This window comes from Gallinula chloropus (assembly GCF_964237585.1).
Source record: "Gallinula chloropus genome assembly, chromosome: 1".
Classification (NCBI taxonomy): Eukaryota; Metazoa; Chordata; class Aves; order Gruiformes; family Rallidae; genus Gallinula; species Gallinula chloropus.
This window is the reverse complement of record NC_140085.1, coordinates 8,511,845-8,534,932: the sequence shown is the minus strand read 5'-3', so window position 1 is coordinate 8,534,932 and position 23,088 is coordinate 8,511,845. Positions and strand designations below refer to the sequence as shown.

Sequence of the window (23,088 nt, the reverse complement as noted above, 5' to 3'; positions counted from 1 at the left end):
TAGCAATGAAATATCTCCTTGCCATGAATTATTCCTTTCTACTTGGTGTTTCTTAAACCTACCAGCTTAGTACCACCTACACAGTTTCTGAGGGTTGGTGAAACTTACCCTTGTCAAAAAAGATGTTAAATAGAATTGGGTTTTTTTGCTCTGTGAACTAGTTACCCTGCTATGAATCTCTGTCTGGACATGTCATGGTTTTGTTTATAGCTCCTCGACCACTTATCAATCTGTGGGACAGGATTCAAAGCACAGGCTGACTTTGTTTTATGAGCAGGTTTCAGTGCAGTATGACCACAAATGCTTTATCACAGGAGAGGCATTAATAACGTGAGCTGTAGTCATCCCCATGTACTGATTTGTCTCTATCAGAAAAAGCAATGAAATTTGTCTGATATTATTTGTTCCAGTGAAATCCATGATTTTGCTATTTGCTAGATAATGATTTTCTGTCCTCCATTAGTGCTTACACTGTTTCAGTCAGGTTTGTGGATAAGTGATAGCTGACCGTGCAGCATTATTTTTCCCATTTCTCAAGAGTTTTACATTACCAGTTATCATACCAATCTTTATGTACATTAACTGAATATTTGTTTTCTAGATTCAAATCATCCTTCCAATTATTGTTGGCTCTTTGCCACTTTCTAATTATTCTTCATAAATGTATTTCACAGGTGAGCATCCCTTCATCATAAAATACTTTAGACATTATCAGTAATGGAATGAGTGTAAAGTAAACATTATTCTCTCTTCTCTAGGAGTCTAAAAGCTCTCACAATTTCCTTGATATATTTTGGCCAACATTGCCTTTTTTTTTGTAAAATACATATAGCTCCTCGGTTTTGTTTGCTATTTTCCCCTATTAGTCAGAGATGCCTCTTTATGTCTTCATCTGGTTGTTTACCTTTCCCAGTGCAGATATTATTATCTCCACTGTTTTGATAATACCACTGCTTTTATTTCTTTTTCTGAAGAGTCCTAGTTAGCTGCTCCACAATATTTTAAGGAAAACCTTACGCCCTTTACTGCCACTGGATTTTTCCTGCTGCTCCTGAGTAGTCCCAGTCCAGTTAAGACCACAGCCACACTGTATAGAATTCCCTGATGCTCTTGCCTTTTGGAAGCCCACAGAGCACTGGGGTTACCAGCCCAGCAGAGCACTCTGGCCATGCTCAGATACCACCAAAATCATCAGTAGATCGGGTTCTGCCATCTGGTTTTGCTCTGGTCAACACAGGTCACAGGAGAGCATCCTTTCAGCGCTATCACCTGCATGTTGCCACACCCCATATCAAAAAGCCCGTTGAATTAAATCACCAGAGAAAGAAACACTAAATGATAAAAGCAGCACGACTCGGGCCATGCTCTTTTCCAGCCATCCCCACACTGTAGCTCACCATGGAAAATGGATTGCAACTTGGGAGAAAATTCATGTGTGGCTGTCTGGGAAAACCTGGAAACATCAGTGGCACTTGAACTGGGTGGCTTTCTCAGCCCTGGTTTTTCTTTTTAGACACCTGCAGGTAACAGTTTCACCATATCACAGTCTGTCATTATTTTAACCAGTTGAAGAAACTACGACTACTGAAATGAGTGGAGTTAGGCTATGAAATTCATTAAAGGCCTGGTTTCTGGCTTACAAGTGAATAGGGCAGAGATTATTATTCACAGCAAGAACATAAATAGCTTCTAGGTTAATGCAGACTCTCTTCCCACTGACCCAATAGCATCTTGCTTAATGAAATAAAGTTATAATGGGAATATTTGACGGAAACAATTTCTTGAGTCATGTTTCCTAAAATGATGAGACTACTGAGCAGTGATGACTGCCCACACCACCAGCTGAAGCTGTGCCTTCCTCTTAAAAGCAGCGACCTTTCTTTAGTGACACACGCTTCATTAGGGACATACAGAGACAGACATAATGATTAATGGCCTCTACTCAAGCAAGTCATCCCACTGACTACAGAGAAATTGCCCATATGAGCCAGAGTTGCTGGAAAATACATCTCATCAACTGATGCTTTCAAACATATTAATCTTACTACAGCTGTTCCTTTTTAAAAATTGTTAAAAGATTTACTGGTGGTAAAACTGGGTTATCTAGCAAAGATTGACAGCCTAAGAGCTGGGGACTTTCCTTTGGCCACGTAAAACAATGGTAAGTCCTGTGGTAAAGCCTGTCTGTAGATCAAGTGGGTCTGAGCAACCCCAGGGCAATACAGGTGGGCAGATCCTTCCTCAAATGTTATGTTCACCAGATGACATTCGACACTAAAAGCAGCATCCCTTTTGTTAGTGCCTGTGTGATTTAACCCAGGTCAGCAGCTAAGCACCACACAGTCACTCACTCACTCCTCACACAGCAGGACCAGGGAGAAGATTGGAAGGGTAAAAGTGAGAAAACTCAGAATCACAGAATGGTCAGGGTTGGAAGGGACCTCTGGACATCATCTAGTCCGACCCCCTTGCTAAAGCAAGTTCACCTACAGCAGGTTGCACAGGATTGCGTCCCAGTGGAATAAAGAAAGTGATACAGATAGCTTCATATGTGGAGCATGACATCATATGGTATGGGATATCCCTTTGGTCAGTTATCCCCCCTGTGTCCCCTCCCAAATCCTTGTGTACCCCCAGCCTACTCACTGGTGGGCTGGGGTGAGAGGCAGAAAAGCCCTTGGCTCTGTGTAAGCACTGCTCAGCCGGAACTGAAACATCCCTGTGCCAGTTTCCAGCACAAACCCAAAACACAGCTCCATGCTAGCTATTATAAAGAAAATTAACTCTACCAAAGCCAAAACCAGCACAGTGACCTGTTCCAGTATTTCTGTCATGGAACTATCTTTTTGGTATCCACACTCCCAGAGCCATGCTGCCTGGAAGAAAGGAGACCGAATCCCAGAGAGACAGACACTTTTCCCATGAATTCAGGAGTGTTCTTCTTGAGGTCTGTAGGACTGGCACAATTCCTCACCCTCTGGTAGGACAGCCTACCTGCTCCATGCTTCCCTTCTGCACCTCGTCCAAGAGACACCTGAGATTTCTGCACGCCCTCCTTGCTTTTCTGCACAATGCCATCCCAGACGCCACAGGAAGAACATGTTAACCCCTCCCCTCAGCCATTCAGAAACTGAATTTGCTGCTGAGGATTTAATTATGGGCTCTGATCAATGTAACAAATGGGGATGCAACCAAACGTAAGGCAGGGGTAAGTGCAAAGCATAGCCACACTACAGCAGTGTGTCTCTTCCTATACATGACATCTCATGTGCATCCACAACCCAAGCTCTTTATAGCATACAGGGAAAATACTGCATCACATAAAAACTCCACATTTTAATTACCAATAAATGACTGCTTGGATCCACCAAAAATAATGGGTTCTTTTCAAATTTGTTATCTCCTCCAAACCATTATTTCTACAAAGTTTGGGGCAGCAGAGTAGTTTTAACATGTTTTTCACTAATTAAAATGTATTAATGTTTTCTAAGCACACATTACCCTTTAAGTGTAAGAGCCATTTCTGTTCCCAGAAAAGATCATTTTAGCTTGACATTTCTAATTAAATGAAAAACTTTGCTCACAGATAAATAATAAATTAGAGTGCAGATGCTCTTTTCTGCATGGCAGAAGGGAATAGGGAATTACTCATGAGTGTGTATCCATATGAAACTACCAGACCTGTCCACAATGTGCACATCTGGGTACCATAACAACGAGAGAGTCAGTGACTCATTTTCCACCCACTTCTCTCCAATATCTCACCTAATCCACTGTGCAGTTTTATTTTTCATCCTGATAAGTACGACCAAAATGAACATCTAAGAATGATTGCTGTTGTTCTTTGGACTGAGGGTAGTTTTGGCAGTCACCTTAAGTTGTCCATTAGGTGTATATTTTTCCCTGAACAGGATAAGCTGCTACAAGTAATCACAGATATTTCCATCATTTCACCAGCTTGATTGCTCATAATGGTATAGAAGAGTGAGTCAGGACTGTGTCTGGGAGGGTTGAAGATAACTGGCTTATAAACATCCTCAGTTTCACTCTCTTGGAGATTTCACAATATAGACTTTAAGCTTGGGCTTTGCATTAGGAAAAGGCACGTTCATTAACGTTTAGAGCAAGCACTGGGAATAGAGCTTACAGCTCCTGATCCACCTTCTGCCACCAGCTTGATCTGTTGTGTGGCTTTGAGACGGTTGCTGGGCTTCCCACTTAAATCTCCCCATTGCTACCAGCTTAAAAACATCTTTTTTTAAAGCTTTTTAATTTTTTTCTTTGCAGGACACAGTTATCACAAGACACAAGAGTATGTGCCCACCTAGGTTTGTTAACATCCTCATGTGCTGGCAGTTAGGAGCCGTAGCACACTGTGTTATGTCTTCACTGTTGGAAACACAGAAAAAAAACCTCAGAAGCAAGGCACAGTTATTTATAGGCTGCTTAACTTCCAGACAGTAATGCAGGTTTCATCCCCATCCATCACCCTGCACGGCCAGAGAAAACAAATCGCTGCCATACCTAAACCATGCAACCATAATAAGAAACCTCAGCTGCAAATCCCAGTTCTCCCAGTTGCACAGGGAGCTTGCCTTTCCCTGGACACCTGGCAGTCTGAATTGTCCCCACTGCTCTCAGAAATCATGGTGGCAGCTCACACATCCACCGTGGCCGCAGCTGCCCGGCCACAGCACAGAGTCAGCCCCCACTCCGGTGGGCAAGGACCTTCCCGATGGCATCAGAGGAGGCTGGAGCAAAACAGAAAATGTCACAGCGTGCTTCCTATGGAAAATTAAGAGAGAAACCTTGCTCCTAAGAAACATTAGTAATAACTTGCTAACATTATTTAACATCATTTCTTCTGGCCTTCCTGACTAGAAAGTTGTTAAGGCAGCAACTTTGGCTTAGTCACAAAAGGGCATAATTAAAATTTCACTGTGGATTCATAACAAATGGATTCACTAAGTATCCAAGGCACTTCTTTCTTATCTGAATGTTCGTTCTTGTTCACATTGTGGAGTTCAACACTTCTATCAGTACTTCCAGACCCTTCTTAACTTGCTCAGGAAGGGTCAGCTTTTACATTGGATTCTGTGTAAGTCATTCCCCTCCTTGTAGGCCGTGCCAGCATGGGGGAAGGGACGTAACCCTTATGTACCATCATCTCCTCAAAATAATTAGCTCAAAGACCTAGAGATAGATTCAAAAGGCAACATCCAATAACAGAGAGAGAATGAGCCATTGTTAAGTCTCCAGTTTCAATAGCACATAACTTAATCCTAAAGGCAAAATAACAACAAGCAAGTGAATAATTTCCCCTATCATTTTATTTTTATTACTTCTCCAATAACAGACAACAGGACCAGATTTTACCACTGCTAACTAAGTCTGCCACTCTGGGAAAAAAAAGGCAAATACTGTGTTACCCTGCGTAGGATGCTGAGAAACTGAGATGTCAATTTTCCTCTTTTGTAGAATTAGAGGAAGAAATTATATTAGGCCATAACATTGAGAGAAAATAACAGCTTTGACACTGAAATTGCCCAAAGGCAGGAAAATGCTGCCCAATTCTAAAGGGGAAACATTTGAGATAGAATAGTGAGGTCATAATAATCAGAGACAAAGACTTCAAGACTGTCGACAGACCTTTAGCAGCACAGCTAATTAATCCTCTAACGATGAGGCGCAAGGTACAAAGTTACCACCTCTCCCCTTGGCTGGAGGGCTCAGAGAACACTAGGATCATTTTACAGCAGATATTCCAGACATCTTCCCATCCAAGCGAGGTAGACCCCAAGCACACAAACATGGTTTGCTTAACCACTCCCATGGGGCTGCCAAAATCTCGGGAATTGAGGGAAACAGGCACAAAACAGATTTAAATGTACTTAAATGTACCCTTTTCAGTGGTCTGTGGAGACAGGACAAGGGGCAATGGCTGCAAGGTAGAGTATAGGTAGTTCCACAACAACATGTGGAAGAACTTTTACACAGTGAGGGTGATGGAGCCCTGGGACAGGCTGCCCAGAGAGGTTGTGGAGTCTCCTTCTCTGGAGATATTCAAACCCCATCTGCATGTGTTCCTGTGTGATTTAGTCTGGGTGATCCTGATCTGGCAGGGGGGTTGGACTAGATGATCTCCAGAGGTCCTAATGTTCTGTGATTCTGTGATTTTATCACAGGTCTCACAAAATTCTTTAAAACACTTTAGCCTTTGTAAAAAGATGCTGCATGCAATAAGCCACAGCCAGACCTCACTTGTAATAGACTTGTCAGCAGCACACTGGCTTATTGTAGGGTAGCGGCATGTCATTTGCCACCTCTGTGAACTGTAACACCGAGCACTTACACAGTCTTTCATCCTCATAAAGCTCTACAAATATTAAAAGAGCCCAAAGGAGAGTTCAGAGCCTTCCCTCTTTAAAATTAACCTCTATGAAAATGAATTCATTGTGGTTAAATCTCTCTCACTTCTCTGTTTTCTTCCCAGGACCATGTCAGTGAAAGTCACTGGCACAAGGGCTCTTGGAAAGCAAATATTAAAAGCTTCAACACAGGATGGCAACTCCACCACCCTGTGAGAGGACAGGGCCAGAAGGCAAGCCTCATGCCCATTCACATCACACAGAGTTTCAGTTTTGGCTCTCCTGATGTCAAGACATGCTCTCAAATGCATTCACGGTGGCCACACATCCCACCCCTTATACACCTCCAAGACGTGACTTCTCCAGCTCTCTAATTCTGCCACTGTCCACCATTGTTGATGGATGAACACCAGCAGAAGGGGGATAGATCCATCTCACACACGACTTGTTAGAGGGTTAAGCAACCTGTGATAGTCTATCTGTGGCAGCACAGCTGTGATTGTTCCACACGACAAATAATCACCCCCCCACTGCTTCATGTCACTTTGCTTCCGCTCAGCAGGAATCAACTTTTCCAGGTGTTATCAGATCCCACTCTTTCCTGTCTTTTCAATGATAATGCATTTCCCTGAGGTTCTCTCCTCCAAAGCAGGAAGCTCTATTTCAATATCCAATAAAAATGTTTTTAAATAATGTTTTCTTCACTTGTTATTGCCCGGGAGGAGAGATTTTCCAGTCACTGCACGTGCTAGTTTGTGGCAGAGAGCAGAGTCACAGTGGCACTGGATGTATCTTCACCTCAATCCAAAAAGGACCTGTCTTTTTAAACACCTTGCTGAAGCAGGTTCTCAGGACTGAAATCTGCAATATTGAAGGCAACTAGCTTGAAAGATCAAGCATTAACAGAGATGTTAGGCTTATGGAAAAATTGTCAGGTTTAATGCCAATATTCACAATCCCATGCAGCCCCACTGAAAGTAGAATTAATGGGCTACAGCCTTTTAACTCTCAGTGTTTAAGACTCCTATCCATTGCTTAAGTACTTGCTTTCTTAACTACCAGGAATTTATCTCATATCCACTTGTTTCTATCAATAAAAAAAGGTAAAAAGAAGTGTAGTGCCTCACACTTGGGATTTTATAGTATTTTCCCTCCCCCACTGTCATAAATTCATACATACAAAACTAAGCGGGAAAACTCACTAAATCCTCCTCGTGTTTTGTCATTCAACTGTCAGAGCACAAAGCAAATAAGCTGCCTGGCACAGAGAATGATGACACATCAACTCCACGTGCCACGTTCGCGTGGCGTTTCCACACCCCACTTCAGCCAAGACCTGCAGCTGGTGTCCATGCTGACCACTGAAGGGTCTTCCAAGCCCACCCACATGGTGACACCCATCTGTATTCCCTACAGCAAGGAAATCTTTGGCTAGTGGTAGATGATGTTGCCAAAGTGCTCTGAGACACCAGGTGCTCAGGCACAGCCCATGTGCCGTGGTACCATCAGGATGGACGGTCCCCAGCCATCCAGGTGGCCTCTGTGCACTCTCTGCCCCACAAACAGAGCAATGTCCAGGCACATGGGCAAAGAGCTGTTTGCACAAGGTCACCTCCATATACACAAACCAGCTTTTGTTTCCAGAAAAGTCAATTTTAATGCCTGTTATTCACAAACATCAGCTACGCTGTATGGCTTATGCAAACACCATGTGCATATGGACACTAGATAAAGCCACCCACAGGATCTCAGAACACCAGACTCTAATTTACACACACTGGCAATGTGTAATAAGCCAAAGCATTCTCCAGGAACAAGATTCATGTTTCACTGCAAATATGGTTAGGCTTTTTATTCAGAGCTATGCAGTTATTACAGTTGAGAAGGCCTGACAGTATCAAAGTTGATCACAGTTCTAATTATAACTTTTAATATGCTGGATTTTATTCTTTCCTCCTCCTTTTCAACCTTGATGTTTTATTGCCAGCTATTCAAGGCTTAAGACTCATAAATGAAACAAGCAGCTTCTATTTTTTTTGAGTACAGATGTTGCTGACTGCTGCCTATTGAGAAGGTAATCTACACATAAGGAGTTCAGGGTATAACTATTTAATAGCCCAGAAACAAATCCCAAGAGGACAATTACCTAAGGTAGTTCAACATCCCATAAGATGCATTAAAGTCCCAGGAAAAAATTGCTGGGTTTTTGCTTACAGAGGAGCCCAGGCCACCAAAAGGTTCCAGACCTGAGATGGACAGCAACCAGGTGAGTCAACTGCCTCAAGGCAAGTCAGTGTACCTCAGCCCCAGGTGGTCTCCACTCAAAAGATGTACAAGCTCTACCCAGACCTCCCACAGGCACTCAGCTCTCCACCCCAACAAATCAACTTTTTCCTTTTTTATTTCTGCCCCCTGCCCTCCTTCTGAACCCCTACACCAATGCTGTGCCAAATTTCAGCAGTTCCTTAAGCACCAGCCAAGTGAAGCCGCTTCTTGTGATGCCTTGTCACATCCTTTCTTTAGCACATGTAAGACAAGTTGATAGATTTGGGCTCTTTTTTATATTCTCAAAATAAAGGACACAGTAAAAACCTTACTTCAGGTGTTCCTGGGATGGGGTAATGCCAACAAACTAGAATCACGTTAGGCATAGAACAGAAAGAAAATAAACTACCTCAGATGAGGACCTGAGTTGATAATTTCAGTGGGAAAAATATCTCTGTGTACTTGAGAAAAATGAGACAGATGGTGCAAACATTAAGGTAAATATTATAGCATATTTATCTATGAGGATCCTCCGATCTGAGTGAACCATTTAGTGCAACATACATATTTCTGGGCACGTGCAAGGGCATCCTAGAGCCTGTGCATCTCCTACCATAGGGCCACCACCTCACTGAGTCACTGCTCTGAACCAAATTTAACTTCTGCAGTTACAGTATCCACAGGGAAAACATGTCTTCAAGGATTCTGCTCACAAACTATGGCCAAGCCACCCATATCATCCTCACATGGCTCCTGACAGCTTCACGTGGAGCAGCATAAAGGTAATACTGTTTTAAAAGTTGTCCACTTTAATCCAGTGAGAACCTGAACTATGGCCAGATTTAATCAATGTGGCCCGTTTCCTCTCCAGCAGCAGAGTTCCACAGCAGCATCCTGTCCAACCTGCTGTCCCAACTTAATTTTTAAAAGCATATAAATGGGCACAATCGGTGAATCTGAGAAGTCCACTGAATGCAAAGAGAACAAAAGAAGTATTTTTATGAAAATCCAGAAAAGATGGCATGAAACTGGAACCAAACTGACTTTAAAGAACGTCAGTCAATGCGTATGCTTTTTCAACACTGCACCTAAAGGAAAGTCTGTGGTTTACCAGAAGTAAAAGGTTTAAATCCAACAATGTTTCCCAGTTATGTCAGCATACTGACTCTCTACAATTCGCAGAGCTCCCTGACCTTAATCCAGGACGGTACTTAAGTATGATCTTCATCTTAAGTAAGGCATTGGCTTTCCAGCTTCCATGGAATTATTCATGTGCTTCAAACCAGGCACACGCACAAGCGCTCTGCGAAGCTTCCGCTCCTGCCCCTCTGCAGCCGGTTATCAGTTTCCATTAGGCGGGAGAGTTTTTCATGCAGCACTAGGCAGCAGAAAAATATTAGAAAAGGAACAGGGCTGTTATTAGAGGGAAGTCTGGGTGATGTTCGCTCATCTGATCTTGTATCATTTTTCTGCCCTGTCACCTCCTCTACAATTTCCTACCAAATGCATTTGCTCCACGTTTCCTTTTCTCTCTTGAGGGATGTTTCTATATGAAAAAAACGCATCCGCTCGCTCTTTGGTTCACACAGGGGAGGAGCAGGTTACAGCTGTGAACAGCCCAGCCCTCATTTCCTCGTCATTACAGACCCAGGTCTGCGTGCTCTTGGTGTGCTCCTCTCCGAAGCCATGGGGATGGATGGGTCTGGCTCACTCCTGAGCTCAGCTTTTCCCCTTTCAGACTGGGACTTCCTCAGAAGCCAAGTTTTAAGTAGAGATGGGGAGAGATTTAGTGAAATAAACCTTTGCTGTGGAAGCAATAACCCCACTATTACCCCAACACAGAGGTTACCCTAACAATAAATATAGTCCCAAGGGGAGACACAAGAGCTACAGGTATTAGTCACTTCTGTGTCGATACAAATGAGTTGCACTACAACGTGAACTCATGTAATTTCTTCAAAAAAGGATTTTAACCAAAATGGTCAGATTGACAATAAACTTTCCCTATAACCAGGACTTTAATGTGACAAGTAATATTATGAAGTAGAGAGAGAGATAATGAGGAAAAGGTGTGCTGCTTTCACTGAGCCTAATTAATCCTTGGGGAGAAGTCAAAATAGAAATATTTTTATTGACTTTAGGCTCTGCTGCCTTTAGTTGTATGAAGATGATGATCAGATCCTGCTTTTTGCAAATACAAACTGAACTCAAAAGTCTTCCGGGGAGGGGAAGAAAATACAAAACCAAAACCCACCAGACTAAAGAGACCCTGCTTCCTTGTCCCATTAGTCATTTTTCAGCGTGTGCTTTGCTGCCAATATCACACAGCATTTTATTTGTTTGCTGACCAGATGGCTGATTATTTTCAAACAGGAAAAAAAAAATAATAAAAGCAACACAGAGTGACTGAGACTTCTTTTGTTTGTTTGTTTTTTACAACTTGTAGCTGAATCTTCATCAATGTTCAACTTTGGGAATGCTGAATGCTTTTATGAATATTCCATTTAAAAAAAAAAAAAAAGACAAAAAAGAGGTTGATGACACCTGTAACATCTGAGCAAAGTTGCATTTAGGAGGTTTAGCTCAGCAACTTCTGCCCGACTTGTAACTACCTGTCTGTCTCAGGATAGGACCATGCCCTTTGTGAGGGCTCAACTGTATTATGTGTCTGAAATAACCCTGTTCATTGAACAAAGCAAGATCTTAAATCACAGCATGACAAGAAAAATACGTAACTGTATATTCTTATGAGGAAGCCCCATCCAATATTGCACTCTTGGGTTGCTTCCAAGCCCACAGAGTCCATTCCCACTGCAAGAATAACTAATAAATAAAACCAAGGACAAGCTGGCAACCCAAGGCAGCCTAAGCGAAGCAAATGATGGAGAAAACACATCTTAGATTTAACTCAGCCATCAGCTGCATTCAGCTCCTGGACTTTTCTTTGCATTCATGCTGCTAACCTGAGTCACAATGACCTCCAGTAACAGGATCTAGCTAAGCCTGGCTCAGTGCACACTTCTGAAGCTCAAATTTGCCCACAGTGCTAAGGCAGCTTTTTAGGCAGCTATGAATCCAAAGTTGTTTGCATTTCTAGCAGCCAGATGGTGCCTGGAGCCATGAGCTTCCTTCTCATGCAGGACCAGGGCTGGGTTGAGGTGTGAGCTGGCGATGACAGCAGCAGGCAGAGCTTTGGCTGTAGCACTATTAAATCCTTTTCAAGGGACAGGGCAACGTGTTACCAAACGGCTGTACCAGTCAAATCAATCAGCAGTGACCCATCAGCCCAGAGTGTGTGGGAAAGGCAGGACAAGGATAAAAACAGAGTTTTGCTCAGGCATGGCTCCTGAGCTGTCCCTTGCTATTGATTGCACCCATGAGATACGATCCAGTCTACAACATAAAGAAAAGAAATGAGTCCATAGCTGTTTTTCCTGCCCAGGTAATGCAGTCAGCCTGTTCTCATGCATGTTGCAAGCAATCATAAATTGAACATCTGCCTCTTTGCACTGGGAAATTAAATCCAAGGACAAGATCTAGCCCGTTTGGCAAAGAGTTGCAATAAATTACCAGCTGATCATTACATGCAACATAACATTACATGTTAGGTGTAATTCTGCATATATCATAGACAAAAAAACTTATGCTGGCATGAGCTCAGTGTTAATTAATCCCTGGACAGGAAGGGACTCTGCTCTGTGCTAACACACCTTTGGTAGGAAGCTGCTACAAGGCAAAAACAATGAGAAGTCTTTACTCACAAACAGCTCTCCGGAACTAAGAACTAAAGCTGTGCTCCTGCTGCGTTTCCATCTTAATTCAGCAGTTCAGAGGCAAGGATGTAGGTCCCTTCTCCAGTGTAATCAGGTCACTGCAGAGACCTAGCTCCACCACTGCCATGTCCCAGCCTTATCAACACACCTTCACGCCTGCGGCTTACAGAGCACTGCAGACTGACCACATAGCTTGTGTAACAGCTCATGTAATGCAGTTGTGGTGGAGATTAATTCCACTGATGAGCCCAGATTCATTTCATTTTAACTTTAGATAAGTTCTTTTCGAGGTATGAAATGCTGGTTCTGCCCAGCACTCAACTACATCCACAACACCAGGATCTCATGCTTGGAGCGAGTTTGCTGATCACGCTGATTTTCTGTTGTCTTGAAGAACTAATAAGGGTGCCACATGCCCTTCTAACCCTGTAGGTATCCAAATAACTGTACCCAGTTTTAGTCATCCCATGACAAAATTGCCTCCGCTCATCTTTATGGTCTAACTGGAGGACTACTGTGGGGGTTGACTCACAGCTTCTACTGCAACATCCCATCCCATGCCAGCTTTCATGGGCAAATCCACATCAGAGAGCATACCAACAAACCTCTGGGTCATCTGGACAGTTTAAGGACCAGAGCTCTTTAGGCCTGTTGTGCTTAGCAGGCTAGAGACTGCCTATGAAAGCAGGATATCACCCCAGTAATACACTGTTACCTCCAGCATGTATGGTGCCCAGTGAGGTGCCACCAGGTCTCCCCATCAGATTATCTACAGTGTAAATGCTGAAGCTGAACAATGGCAAATTTCATTAATCAGATTGGACTTTCAGTAACAGTCACGTAAAGCCTCCCAAAACCTCAAGTCAGGCGTCATTTCTTCCACCCCATCAAATTCACACAACTTATTTAAGTGCCACAGGACCACCAAGCAACTTAACATTCCAGGTTTTCGCTTTTCAAGATTCACAACTTCCAACTCCTCTCTGCAATACTGAGGAGCTGACTTACCTTTTCCTTTACCCCCTTCTTCAGTGAAAGCTGCAATTCCTGCATAACCACATGTTGTGGCTTTAAGGAAATGTTTAGCAAAGCAATTAAAGAGATTAGCAGGCCAGTATTGCAATGGGCAATGCTGAAAATCAGTTGTATTAGTTTTAATTTAAAAGCTTGAACTAAAAAGCGATGACTCTTCAGAGAAGTCAGCTAATATTGAAGTAGGGTTGGTTTTAAGGGCAGTTAAAAATACTACAAAACCAAAAGATATGGGAATTGATTCTTTTTTACATTATGGCTCCTCTTAGCTAGGGTGAACGGGATGATCGATCACAACTATTTCAGGAGCAGCGCAGGGCTCGGTGATGAACTATCTGTGATACCTGGTCTGTGCAACCCGAAAGGACCCCCTGATGCTAACAGGCCAGGTTGCCTTGGTGCAGGACTGAGCAAGGTCTCTGGGTCCTCTGACTCTTGCTGTGCAGAGGCTAACACACAGTACAGTGGGCCTCCAGGCAAAAAAAAAGGACAATTCAGAGTCCTGGTGAATCCTATATTCAGCATTAAAAACTGGCATTAATTGACAGTCACCCTGTCTGGTGTTCTAGAAGAGGAGCCAGTGGCCTGGGTTCAGCTCTTACTCAAGAAGCTCTAAGGGAGACAGCCATTACCTTATTAATGGGAACACTTGACATTCGTCACAAGGCAAGGCAAGCTGCTCATCAGCAGGTCTGCAGGGCAGATGCTTGCCAAGAAAGGTGCAGCATGAAGAGCTGAATTGTTTCTCCACTGCAATTCTACTGAGCAGCCTCCCCCCACCCAGCATCCCTGAGATGCACATCAGCTCACATTCCCTCCATACAAGCATAAATCCAGCTATAAAGGAGTCTGGTTAGAACCCCTGTTTCTTTTCTTTTGAGAGAAGTCTGGGGTTTTTTGTGTTTTTATAAATTGGATGAAATAAGACCAAACAGAAGAAAGAAGAACTGTCTTGGGAAATCTCTTTTTCTTCATTTGCTTTAAGGAACCACAGAGATGGAGATAAAAAGCAGCTAACCAGAAACAAGCAGCATTTGATCAGCACTGTTGACCAGCCAGCAGGAGGGAGCCATGGATATAAAAGCCTGGAAAAAAATCAGAAGTCGTTTATTTCTGATGCACACCTCGCAAAAGAGGCTGCACCACCCCTGTGTGTCTATAAAACACGGGCAGCCTGTGTGAAGTTCTTCCTTTGAGAAACTTAAGAGAGCAAGTACAAACCCAGGAGGATTTCACATGCCAGGAGAAATGCTATGGGAAGTTAACACTTTAAGAGTCAAACCACCTTTACCCTTGATTTTGCTGCTAAAAGTCGCCACCTCCGTACACTGTAGTATTCCAGGACAGTGTGATCACTTTAGACACTGATTTCTCTGTTATTAAATGTATATTGTACTTTATCAAGCCAACAGCAATTAGGCTGAAGGCATCTCCAAGCTTTGCGCTCCCCATAGCTGCTTCCTCTACCTTGGTTATCTGATGCATTTACATTTTCTGACCTTATTCATTGCATCAAAAATACCTCTAAGCATGTTCCAGTCAGTTCCAAACTCAAAGGGAAAGTTCACCCTTTCCCCACAGCAGGGTTTTTTCATCAAATTGGATTATACGATTAGCATTAGTAACCCACAGCGGTAATTATTGTATAGAAAATAGCTCTTTTGGCTGTGTCTACCCTGGTAGCTAGAAGAGGGTCAGAGGTCAGCCCAGTGTCATGGGCTGGCTCACCCTGCTTATATATATATCTTGTCTCCTGATGCTCCTGTGCTGGGTAAGATGGACATAGCCTTTCAACCGATCCCAACCACCCTGAGCCACTTTCCTATGGATTATCCCTGGAAAATATTTGCAGTCCTAAGGTGGAATAAAACCAAAACTGATGAAAATTGAGCCTCCCAGCATTTTCGCCGCCAAATAACCCAGTTCCTATCAACTTTTATAGGGACTTTCCAATAATCTTCAAGCATCACCATAAAACCTCCCTGTTATGTGTTGTATTTCTTGACCATAAAACACTGACAGGTAAGAGAGGTTAATGCCATATCAGCGAGGGAAAATGGGATGAGTGATTTGCCTTCCCTTTGTAGCAGCAAAAAATTCTCTGCCAAAGAAATTTTATAGTTGGGACTAAAAATTCACCTGAAATTATCCAATTTTCATTGAAAGCCTACCTTGCAGTGAACAAATCTCCCTTTCCTTGCAGAGAGGGCACTTGTGTCTGAAGCCAGAGCACAGACCTCCGCAACAGAGAGTGGCAATTCTGTTCTTTCAGACCTTTAACATACACATCTCTCAGGTTCTTCTTCCTACATCATGAAATGCAGTCCTCTTGCCATTACCTCGGTGTAAACCCAGGCTAGCTCTATCCAACCAGATTTTTTACATTCCAGAACTAAAAGAAGAGGGGACCAGCCTCATGCCTGGTGGGTCCTAAAGCCTCCTGCACTATTTCTAGCCCCCACAGAGACTAAACACTGAGTCATCTCTGCCACTCGCCCAGCTAAAAACTCACCCTTTTCCTTTTTCTTTTTTGGCAGGTTAGTTTTCAGTCAAATCAGTGTTTGCTGTGACTCAGCACACCGTGACAGGATCCTCAGCACCAGTGCAGGGGAGCCAGCAGCTCAGCTGCACGTGTCACCCTAGATCATCTTAAATCAGCTGTGAGCCCTTGTCCCAGGCGTACAGCGATTACTGTCGGGTGCTATTTATAAAAGTGGGCAGCACAGTGTTTGTGAAACAAGGTCATTATTAGATTGGGATGATGTTTTGTAATTAAAAGGTTTGGGCATTTTTTGTTGGGTTTTGTTTGGGTGGGTTTTTTTTTTAAGGAGGCTGTCAAGAACAGAGGGTTTATTCCTCGTCTTCAAAACCAGAGATTTTCTCTTTCAGAAGACTGAAAACCAAAATGTTTCCCCCACCAGCAGCAGACAAAACCTAAACAGATTTTCAGGTCCAAGACAACAGTTGAAATTTACCACTGGGGAGTGGGAGGGACACACTTTTCCAGGCATGTTTAAGAGTTATAACAACATGGCCACTCTGGATACCAGCACAGGAGCATTGCAGCTCCAAGAAAACCTTGGCAACATCTGGAGACACATAGGATCCACTCCCTGATGTGCTCCCAAACACCGATTCTTTCCTATCTCAAGCCTGAGGAGTTCAGGGCTTCCTTTCTCATTACCACCTCTTCTCTAGTCTCCATTGTTTAAATTTCTTTTCCTAAACTCATGCTTACTGCTTCCTTCAGCGAATGTCTATAGCAATTTATACACATGACAGGAGTGAAGCCTGCTCTGATGGCATCTCCTCATTGCCCACAAAGCCCTGACAACCCCTGGCCCTGCCCCACGGTCATTGCAGTCAGTGGGAGCCCTGCCAATGACTACACTGAGTCAGACTTGCAGGTAAGGGTTTCCTTTCAACTGATTCCAGAATTTCTGACCCAGGTCATCTGCTGGCATAAAGCAATGAACAGTACTGCTAAACGTTTCCCAACCAACACCCAGTGGAAAATAAGGCCTGGGGGAGGCAGCTGGTAACCCAACTCGTAGTGCACACCTATTCCAGCACCCAGCTTTCTCATGGTCCCAACCAGCACCATGCATGGATGTGTTGGGAAGAAAATAATGAGCTTCTTTATAGGTGAGATACTCATCCTAATTGATCAAGAGGTGTTTGATGGTGGAAGAAACACAATCTTGTGTTGGTTTAATGTCTACTACTCTTACAAGTTTATGGTCTGTTACAGCAGGTTCCACCATGCCTAATTTTCTTATTCCTGAAACATTACAACCATGGCTCCCTTCCTATATTTTATATCAACATCTGTCCTCCTTCTCAGGTTTCAAATTTGAATTCTGACACCTCACTATTTGCTCCTGTCCTTCCTCCAACTCCCGTCTTGGTCTGCCCACGTGCTGCAGTGATGGTGCTTTCTGCTGAGGTACCTGTGTCTCAGCATCTGTCCTCTCACCTTTTGTGCACCTGCTTCCACTTCATCAACTTTATCACCAGCAGTTTTATAGCATGGGGTTTTGCTCTTCTTTCCTCATCTTTACGACCCTCCATCACGGTGGGAAATGGAAGCTGTACTGTTCCCTTTTCACTTCACAGACACAAGTCTGCATAGCAAGAAGTGATAAAAAGTATGTGATATGTCTACGAATCTTTCCACAGCCTCTTCTGTTGCCTATGAACTGTTCATAAATTAACAGTTTAAGATCTTTCAGAACCCTTAGAAATCAGGGAATACAATGCTGGGCCCTCCTCTGGTGTAGGCAGCTCCTGCTTTGTTGCCAAAAAAGCCAGTGCAGGTGTTTCAGAGGAAAGGACAAGGGTACCAACAAGGGACAGTGAGGGAACCTACTTAAAGGAGAATGTCTTCCTAAATGTTTAGCTGTGGGCTAATCCCTTTGGAGATTTTGAGGCCAATAATGACTAAAAGAACCCCAGAGATCAAGAAGTGCCGGAAGATGTTTACAGATACATGAAAATAAAAGTTTTACTTTTTAACAGTAACAATATTTAGCCTTTCAAGTGCACAGAAAACCCTTTGTATTTCTACCTTATCCTAAAGATTTGCATCTCTTTAATTTCATCTACCCTGTGCATCAATGCCTGTTCTTCTTCCTCTCTAAAGTTATTCCCTCCTTACTTGGCATCACCCCTATGCTGTCATCGCTGTGTGTGTATCAATCAGTCTGAGAACAAACACAACATTCACAGGTCCTGAGCTCCAACGATAAAGCACAAAAAACACTCTTACATGTTTTATCCTTTTTTTTTTCTAATCATCCACCCAACTTACTTCCCCACGAGCACACAGACTGTCTCTACAGAGCCACCCACAACAACCCCAACCATTTCCAGAGCAGGTACAGTTCACTTACAGCCTAAGAGAGTGTGAGATACTCAGACTCCTTCCAGCAGACATCCCTGCCATTCCTGCCAGCAATATTTGGTGACAGGCATGCTGGCTTTTATCTAGCTTTGTTACATAACGTGCTCCCAAGACAGACACGTACCTCATCTCCATCCTTTACATGGAAAGACAAAACATCACCTTGCTGCTTAGCTTAGTACCTAGTATCTTGATTTAATCTACTAGCATAATTAAAATACCCCACACTTAACTCACACCCTATTTTTTACCCTCTTCTCACCATGAAAATTGACATTATTTCAACACCATCCACTGTACTTGACCCAGTTTCAAGTTCACACTTCCCCTCCCTCCTTAAGACTCCCTTGGCTTTGTCCTACAAGCAAATTCAGAAAAGATTACTTCATTGACCAACTAAATTTCTTCTATCATTTCTATCTCCTCCAGAAGCATTCCAGCAGACTAGTACAAAAATACTTTCCCTTATAGAAGGCGTTTAGCATTACCCTTTCCTCTTACAATTCTGTATTTGGTTTGCCTGAAACAGCAGGGAAACCATCCGACGTAGCAAAATCCCATTTATTATCAAAACATGTGTTTTCTCTCAATTTGCTTTGTAACTTTGAGTCAAACAAGGTATATGAAAGAAAATATTTTTGCCAGCAGCTCAGACACTCTGCATCTCTCTTTGCAAACCATTTGGCTGGATGGGAAGTTAGAGAAGAGTCACTTGATGATTTTTATTTTTTTTTTATGTTTGCAAAAAACAACAGAGGGAAAGGAATAATGAAATGAAGAAATGATCCATTTAGGCTGAGTATCAGTCCTAAAAGCAACATCTGCTCAAATTCGGGTGAATCTCTCAGGGGAAGCCAAAGAAGATTTATTCAGCTGAAAACTTTAGAAAACGCACTCAACACTGTAAAATAAGATGTAGCAAAGATGCTCTCTGCAGTGGCAGGGAGGTGGGCATGAATATCTTATCATTTCCATCATAATAGGTGAACATGTATCTAATACCAGTGAAAAACAAGGGTGTCATCATCAAAGCCATAATTCATGCAACACATGAAACATTTGCATTAGTGTCCCGTTCACCACTGGCATAAGCAGGAAGAGTTCACCAAGCAGTTATTCTTCTACCACTGTCCCAACCTGAGTCACCAAGTCACCAGGAGCATAGGGTACAGGAGTGGGTCTCCCCAGCTTCATGACCCCAGGGGTACCCCAGATATCCAAGCCTGCCTTGATGCCCCTAACACCTTCAAACTAGCTACTGGCATCACAGAGCTCAGCAAAAGTTCATGGTGTCAATGGGCATCACAGCCTGGACAGAACGCAATTTTGCCAGAAGCTTATTGGTGCATCAATTTACTCCCAAAACTCATAGGAATACTCATTTGAGCTGCTTGCACATTTGCTTTGCAGCACAAATATACCTTTCCTAAAGTGCTGAACTACTACAGTCCCAAATGACAGGAGCTAATGACGAAAAGGTTTCTGGAAAGTGACATTGCTGTACATTATTATTTTTACTATCTATGTTAACAGAGCACCACGGAGCCTCAGGCATAGCCAGAGATCCCACTGCTCCAGATGCTGTACCAGCACAGAAATCTCACCAACTGGCAGGTACCCGTATTTCTCCTAACAGGGAGTAAACAGAAAAACAAGCTGTGAAGGAAGGAGGGGGGGGAACAAGGTGCAGTAAAGGGAACATCCCCTGCAGATTCAAAATTAACTACTTGCCAGTGCATTAAGCCCTGTGCTTCTCAAGCGTTTTGAGGACAAAACAATAAGACCTTTACTGAGTCTCCAAAGGACTGCAATACCCTCTCACAGGCTGTGCTATCTCATCTGCTAGCTTCATCCCCGAGTCTGCCCAAACCAGACTCGATCGCAATGGCAGCTGTTGTGATTTTTAATGGCAATACACCCACATCACTTGAATTAGGGCAAATGGCAAAGTTTTGAGACCATCACATAACAGGCAGGTATTAGCAATGTTTTACACGAACTGTTAACACGTTCTCTTTTGCAGACCAGCCAATCTGCTACCCTGGTGCTTTGCAAGCATCTTTTTTTTCTTCCCTCTCCATCCAGATATGTTTGTAATTATATTCCCTGTGACATATGTTGCATGGCTGCACCCACACATCAGCACAAGTAACGTACAGCTTTTTAACCATGTGAGCGAGGGATGTCTCTGTCTCAAACACTATTCGAGTGAAACTAAAGTAAAACAACATTACCCATCCTTTTGAAAGGAAAGCAAAAGCACTCAGGTCCAGATCCAAAGGGGCACAGAAGTGGGGCTCAGGGATGAACCTGTGCACCTAAAGCCCAGTATATAATCCTCAAAATACCAGCTCTCTGTCTCTGATACTTCTGCTGAGATTCAGCTGCCACATTTAACCATGAGCAGAGGTCCATTCTTTTAAGCAATGACTTTAGGAAGAGATCAGCTCTAGAAGGTCCTGTTTTCCTTCACTAGTTGAAAAGGGACATAGGTGATTCAAAGCAGTGGCAACATAAATCCACCTCTCTGAGGATGACTGACATTTAAGACAAACAGCCACCAATTTGGGTAATCCACATGTTCTCCTATGGCAAGATTTCCCACGCTAGGCTAACACTGAGCTCTCCCACAGAGGATCAGCTACTTGAATGACAAAAAGTTGATTCAACGGGAAAAGAAGGACTATTCCCCAGGTCAGGGATGTCTTTATTCACCATAGGGAGGAGACAGGATTCTGCACCCCCAGCTGAGGATGTCCCACGATGCAATAGCCCCCAAGCCTGGATCAGGACCCTTCACCAGCAAGTGCTCTGACCCACCTGCAGCCACCAATCCAGGCTGAGCATATACAAATTATTTCCTACTAAACAGTGCAACTGCAGTGGAAGCAGGGAGGGTGCTCTCTGTTCTGGAGCATCATCAGAGGGGTAGGAGAAAGGGGACTAACTGCTTTCAACCCACTTGCAGGTTTTTGCTTGCTAGAGCAGTGCCCCAGGCACTGAGACCTGCTTGGGAAGGAGGCAGTACCTAGGCTCCTCACACCTACACCAAGAAAGGAAAGATCTACTTGCTCTTTAATAGTAGGAAACGATCTCTCTGCATGTACAAGTGAGGATAGAAAGGCTGGAGCAGAGGGTCAGCATTGGCCCCTTCCATTTGGGCTCCTTCTGGGCCACCTGGAGCCAATCCAGGGCTAGGCATCCCTGTCCGGCAGCCTCAGCTCCCGCATCCCGCACATCCCTGCAGAGCGGTCCCAGCTGCGAGGCGCCGAGTCCCTCCTGTTTCAGGTTCTTACAGCAGGAGAGAGGCAGAAAGTTTCCATGTCACACACACGGCTCAGCCCAGGACACCCCAGGCTGACACAGGGGCTCGGGACAGCCTCCTTACTCTCCCCTTTTGCACTGATTTCACGGGGCATTAAGGAAAGCAGTGAGGCCAGACGAGTTCCCCTCATTTGGAGAGGGGCTCTGCTATTTCCACGCACCGGAGGGAACAGAGACAACCGGAGTGGGGGGGTGGGGGGGGGGGTGCTTCACGACCGACGGCTAAGGGAGCCGGTCCACGCGTGATGGGAAGGGGGACTCCGCCGCCCCGCAGAGCCCCGGCAGCACCCCGGCGGAGGGTCCTTCTCCATCTATCGTCCCACGAACAGCCCGGGGGATGGTAGTGCAGCAACGACCAGCAATAACCCCTCCGGGGGTGCCACCCTCCCCCCCCCACCCTCCCCGCCATGCATGGGGAAAACCTCGGAGGAGGAAAATCTCACCTCTTCGCAGGGCGGCAGCTGCAGGGCGGCCGCCTGACAGCCCAGCAGCCAGCAGCACATCCAGGCGCTGCCCGGGTACCCTCGCTCCGCTCCGGCCCGCCGCATCCTCATCTTCATCCTCATCTTCCGCCCCCGCCGCGGAGCACCCGCGCACCCCTTCCCCACGCCGCACCCGGGGGCGGGGGAGAAATCACCGCCCCCTGCCCGTATCGGAGACCTCCCTGCCCCGGCCGCGGCCGGCGGGTCGGGCTGCCCCTGGCCCTGCGCCCCGCCTGCAGCCGGGCATAACCTCGGGGACTGGCACGGACGGCAGCGGCCCCGCCGGCCGCCAGCTCCCGGCAGCCGGCACCGCCAAAGCCGGGAGGAGGGGCCGGGAGGAGGAGGAGGAGGGAGGAGGAAGGCAGGCAGGCAGGCAGGCAGGCAGGCAGCGCAGGCGCACGCTGCCGAGGCTCGTCCAGCCCCGGCGTGGCAAGCGGGAGAGCGGCAGCACCCTCCTCCCAGTTGCATCTCCCCAGTCCCGAAGGCTCTGGAGTGGGGGCGGCATCCTGCGGGATGCCGGCCTGACGCCGCTGGCAGCCCTCATTCGGCTGCTGACACCCCCGTCCTTGTGCACGGCAGCGCCAGGTGATGCGGGGTGCTTGCACCCATCTCCCCGCTCTCTGGTTCTAAGGATGTCCGCGTCCACCCGAAAGGTGGGATGCTGACGGGGACATGCAGTGGACCAACTGCCTCCTCTCCAGACCGTGGCAGGAACCCTCCTGCGTGGGATGGGAGAGCAGTTTATTCGTGGCCTGACCCAAATTATAATTATCCCCAGAATTATGCGGACTTTTCCCTCCGTGCTTGCCTTTCACGAAGGATTTTGCCTCCCCTTCCCCAGCAATGTCCAGCCACCCACCCCAGAAGCGTTTTACTGCCTCGGGCACTGACTGTCTCTGCCTCCCGGGCATCGGCCAACTTGCTCTGTTCCCCCCATTTCT

The 23,088-nt window shown here is 45.0% G+C and overlaps 1 protein-coding gene across 1 annotated transcript in view; it reads right to left on the bottom strand.

The window, feature by feature from the left end:
- Window positions 1-22,231, bottom strand: part of ELAPOR2 (endosome-lysosome associated apoptosis and autophagy regulator family member 2) — a gene marked incomplete at both ends in the record, with an annotated part of 96,901 nt that extends 74,670 nt beyond the window's left edge. Inside the window, one exon of the mRNA XM_084279305.1 lies at window positions 22,109-22,231. Coding sequence (XP_084135431.1) covers window positions 22,109-22,231 — 123 coding nt within the window. The remainder of the gene's footprint in view (window positions 1-22,108) is intronic.
- Between the last annotated feature and the right edge of the window lie 857 nt (window positions 22,232-23,088).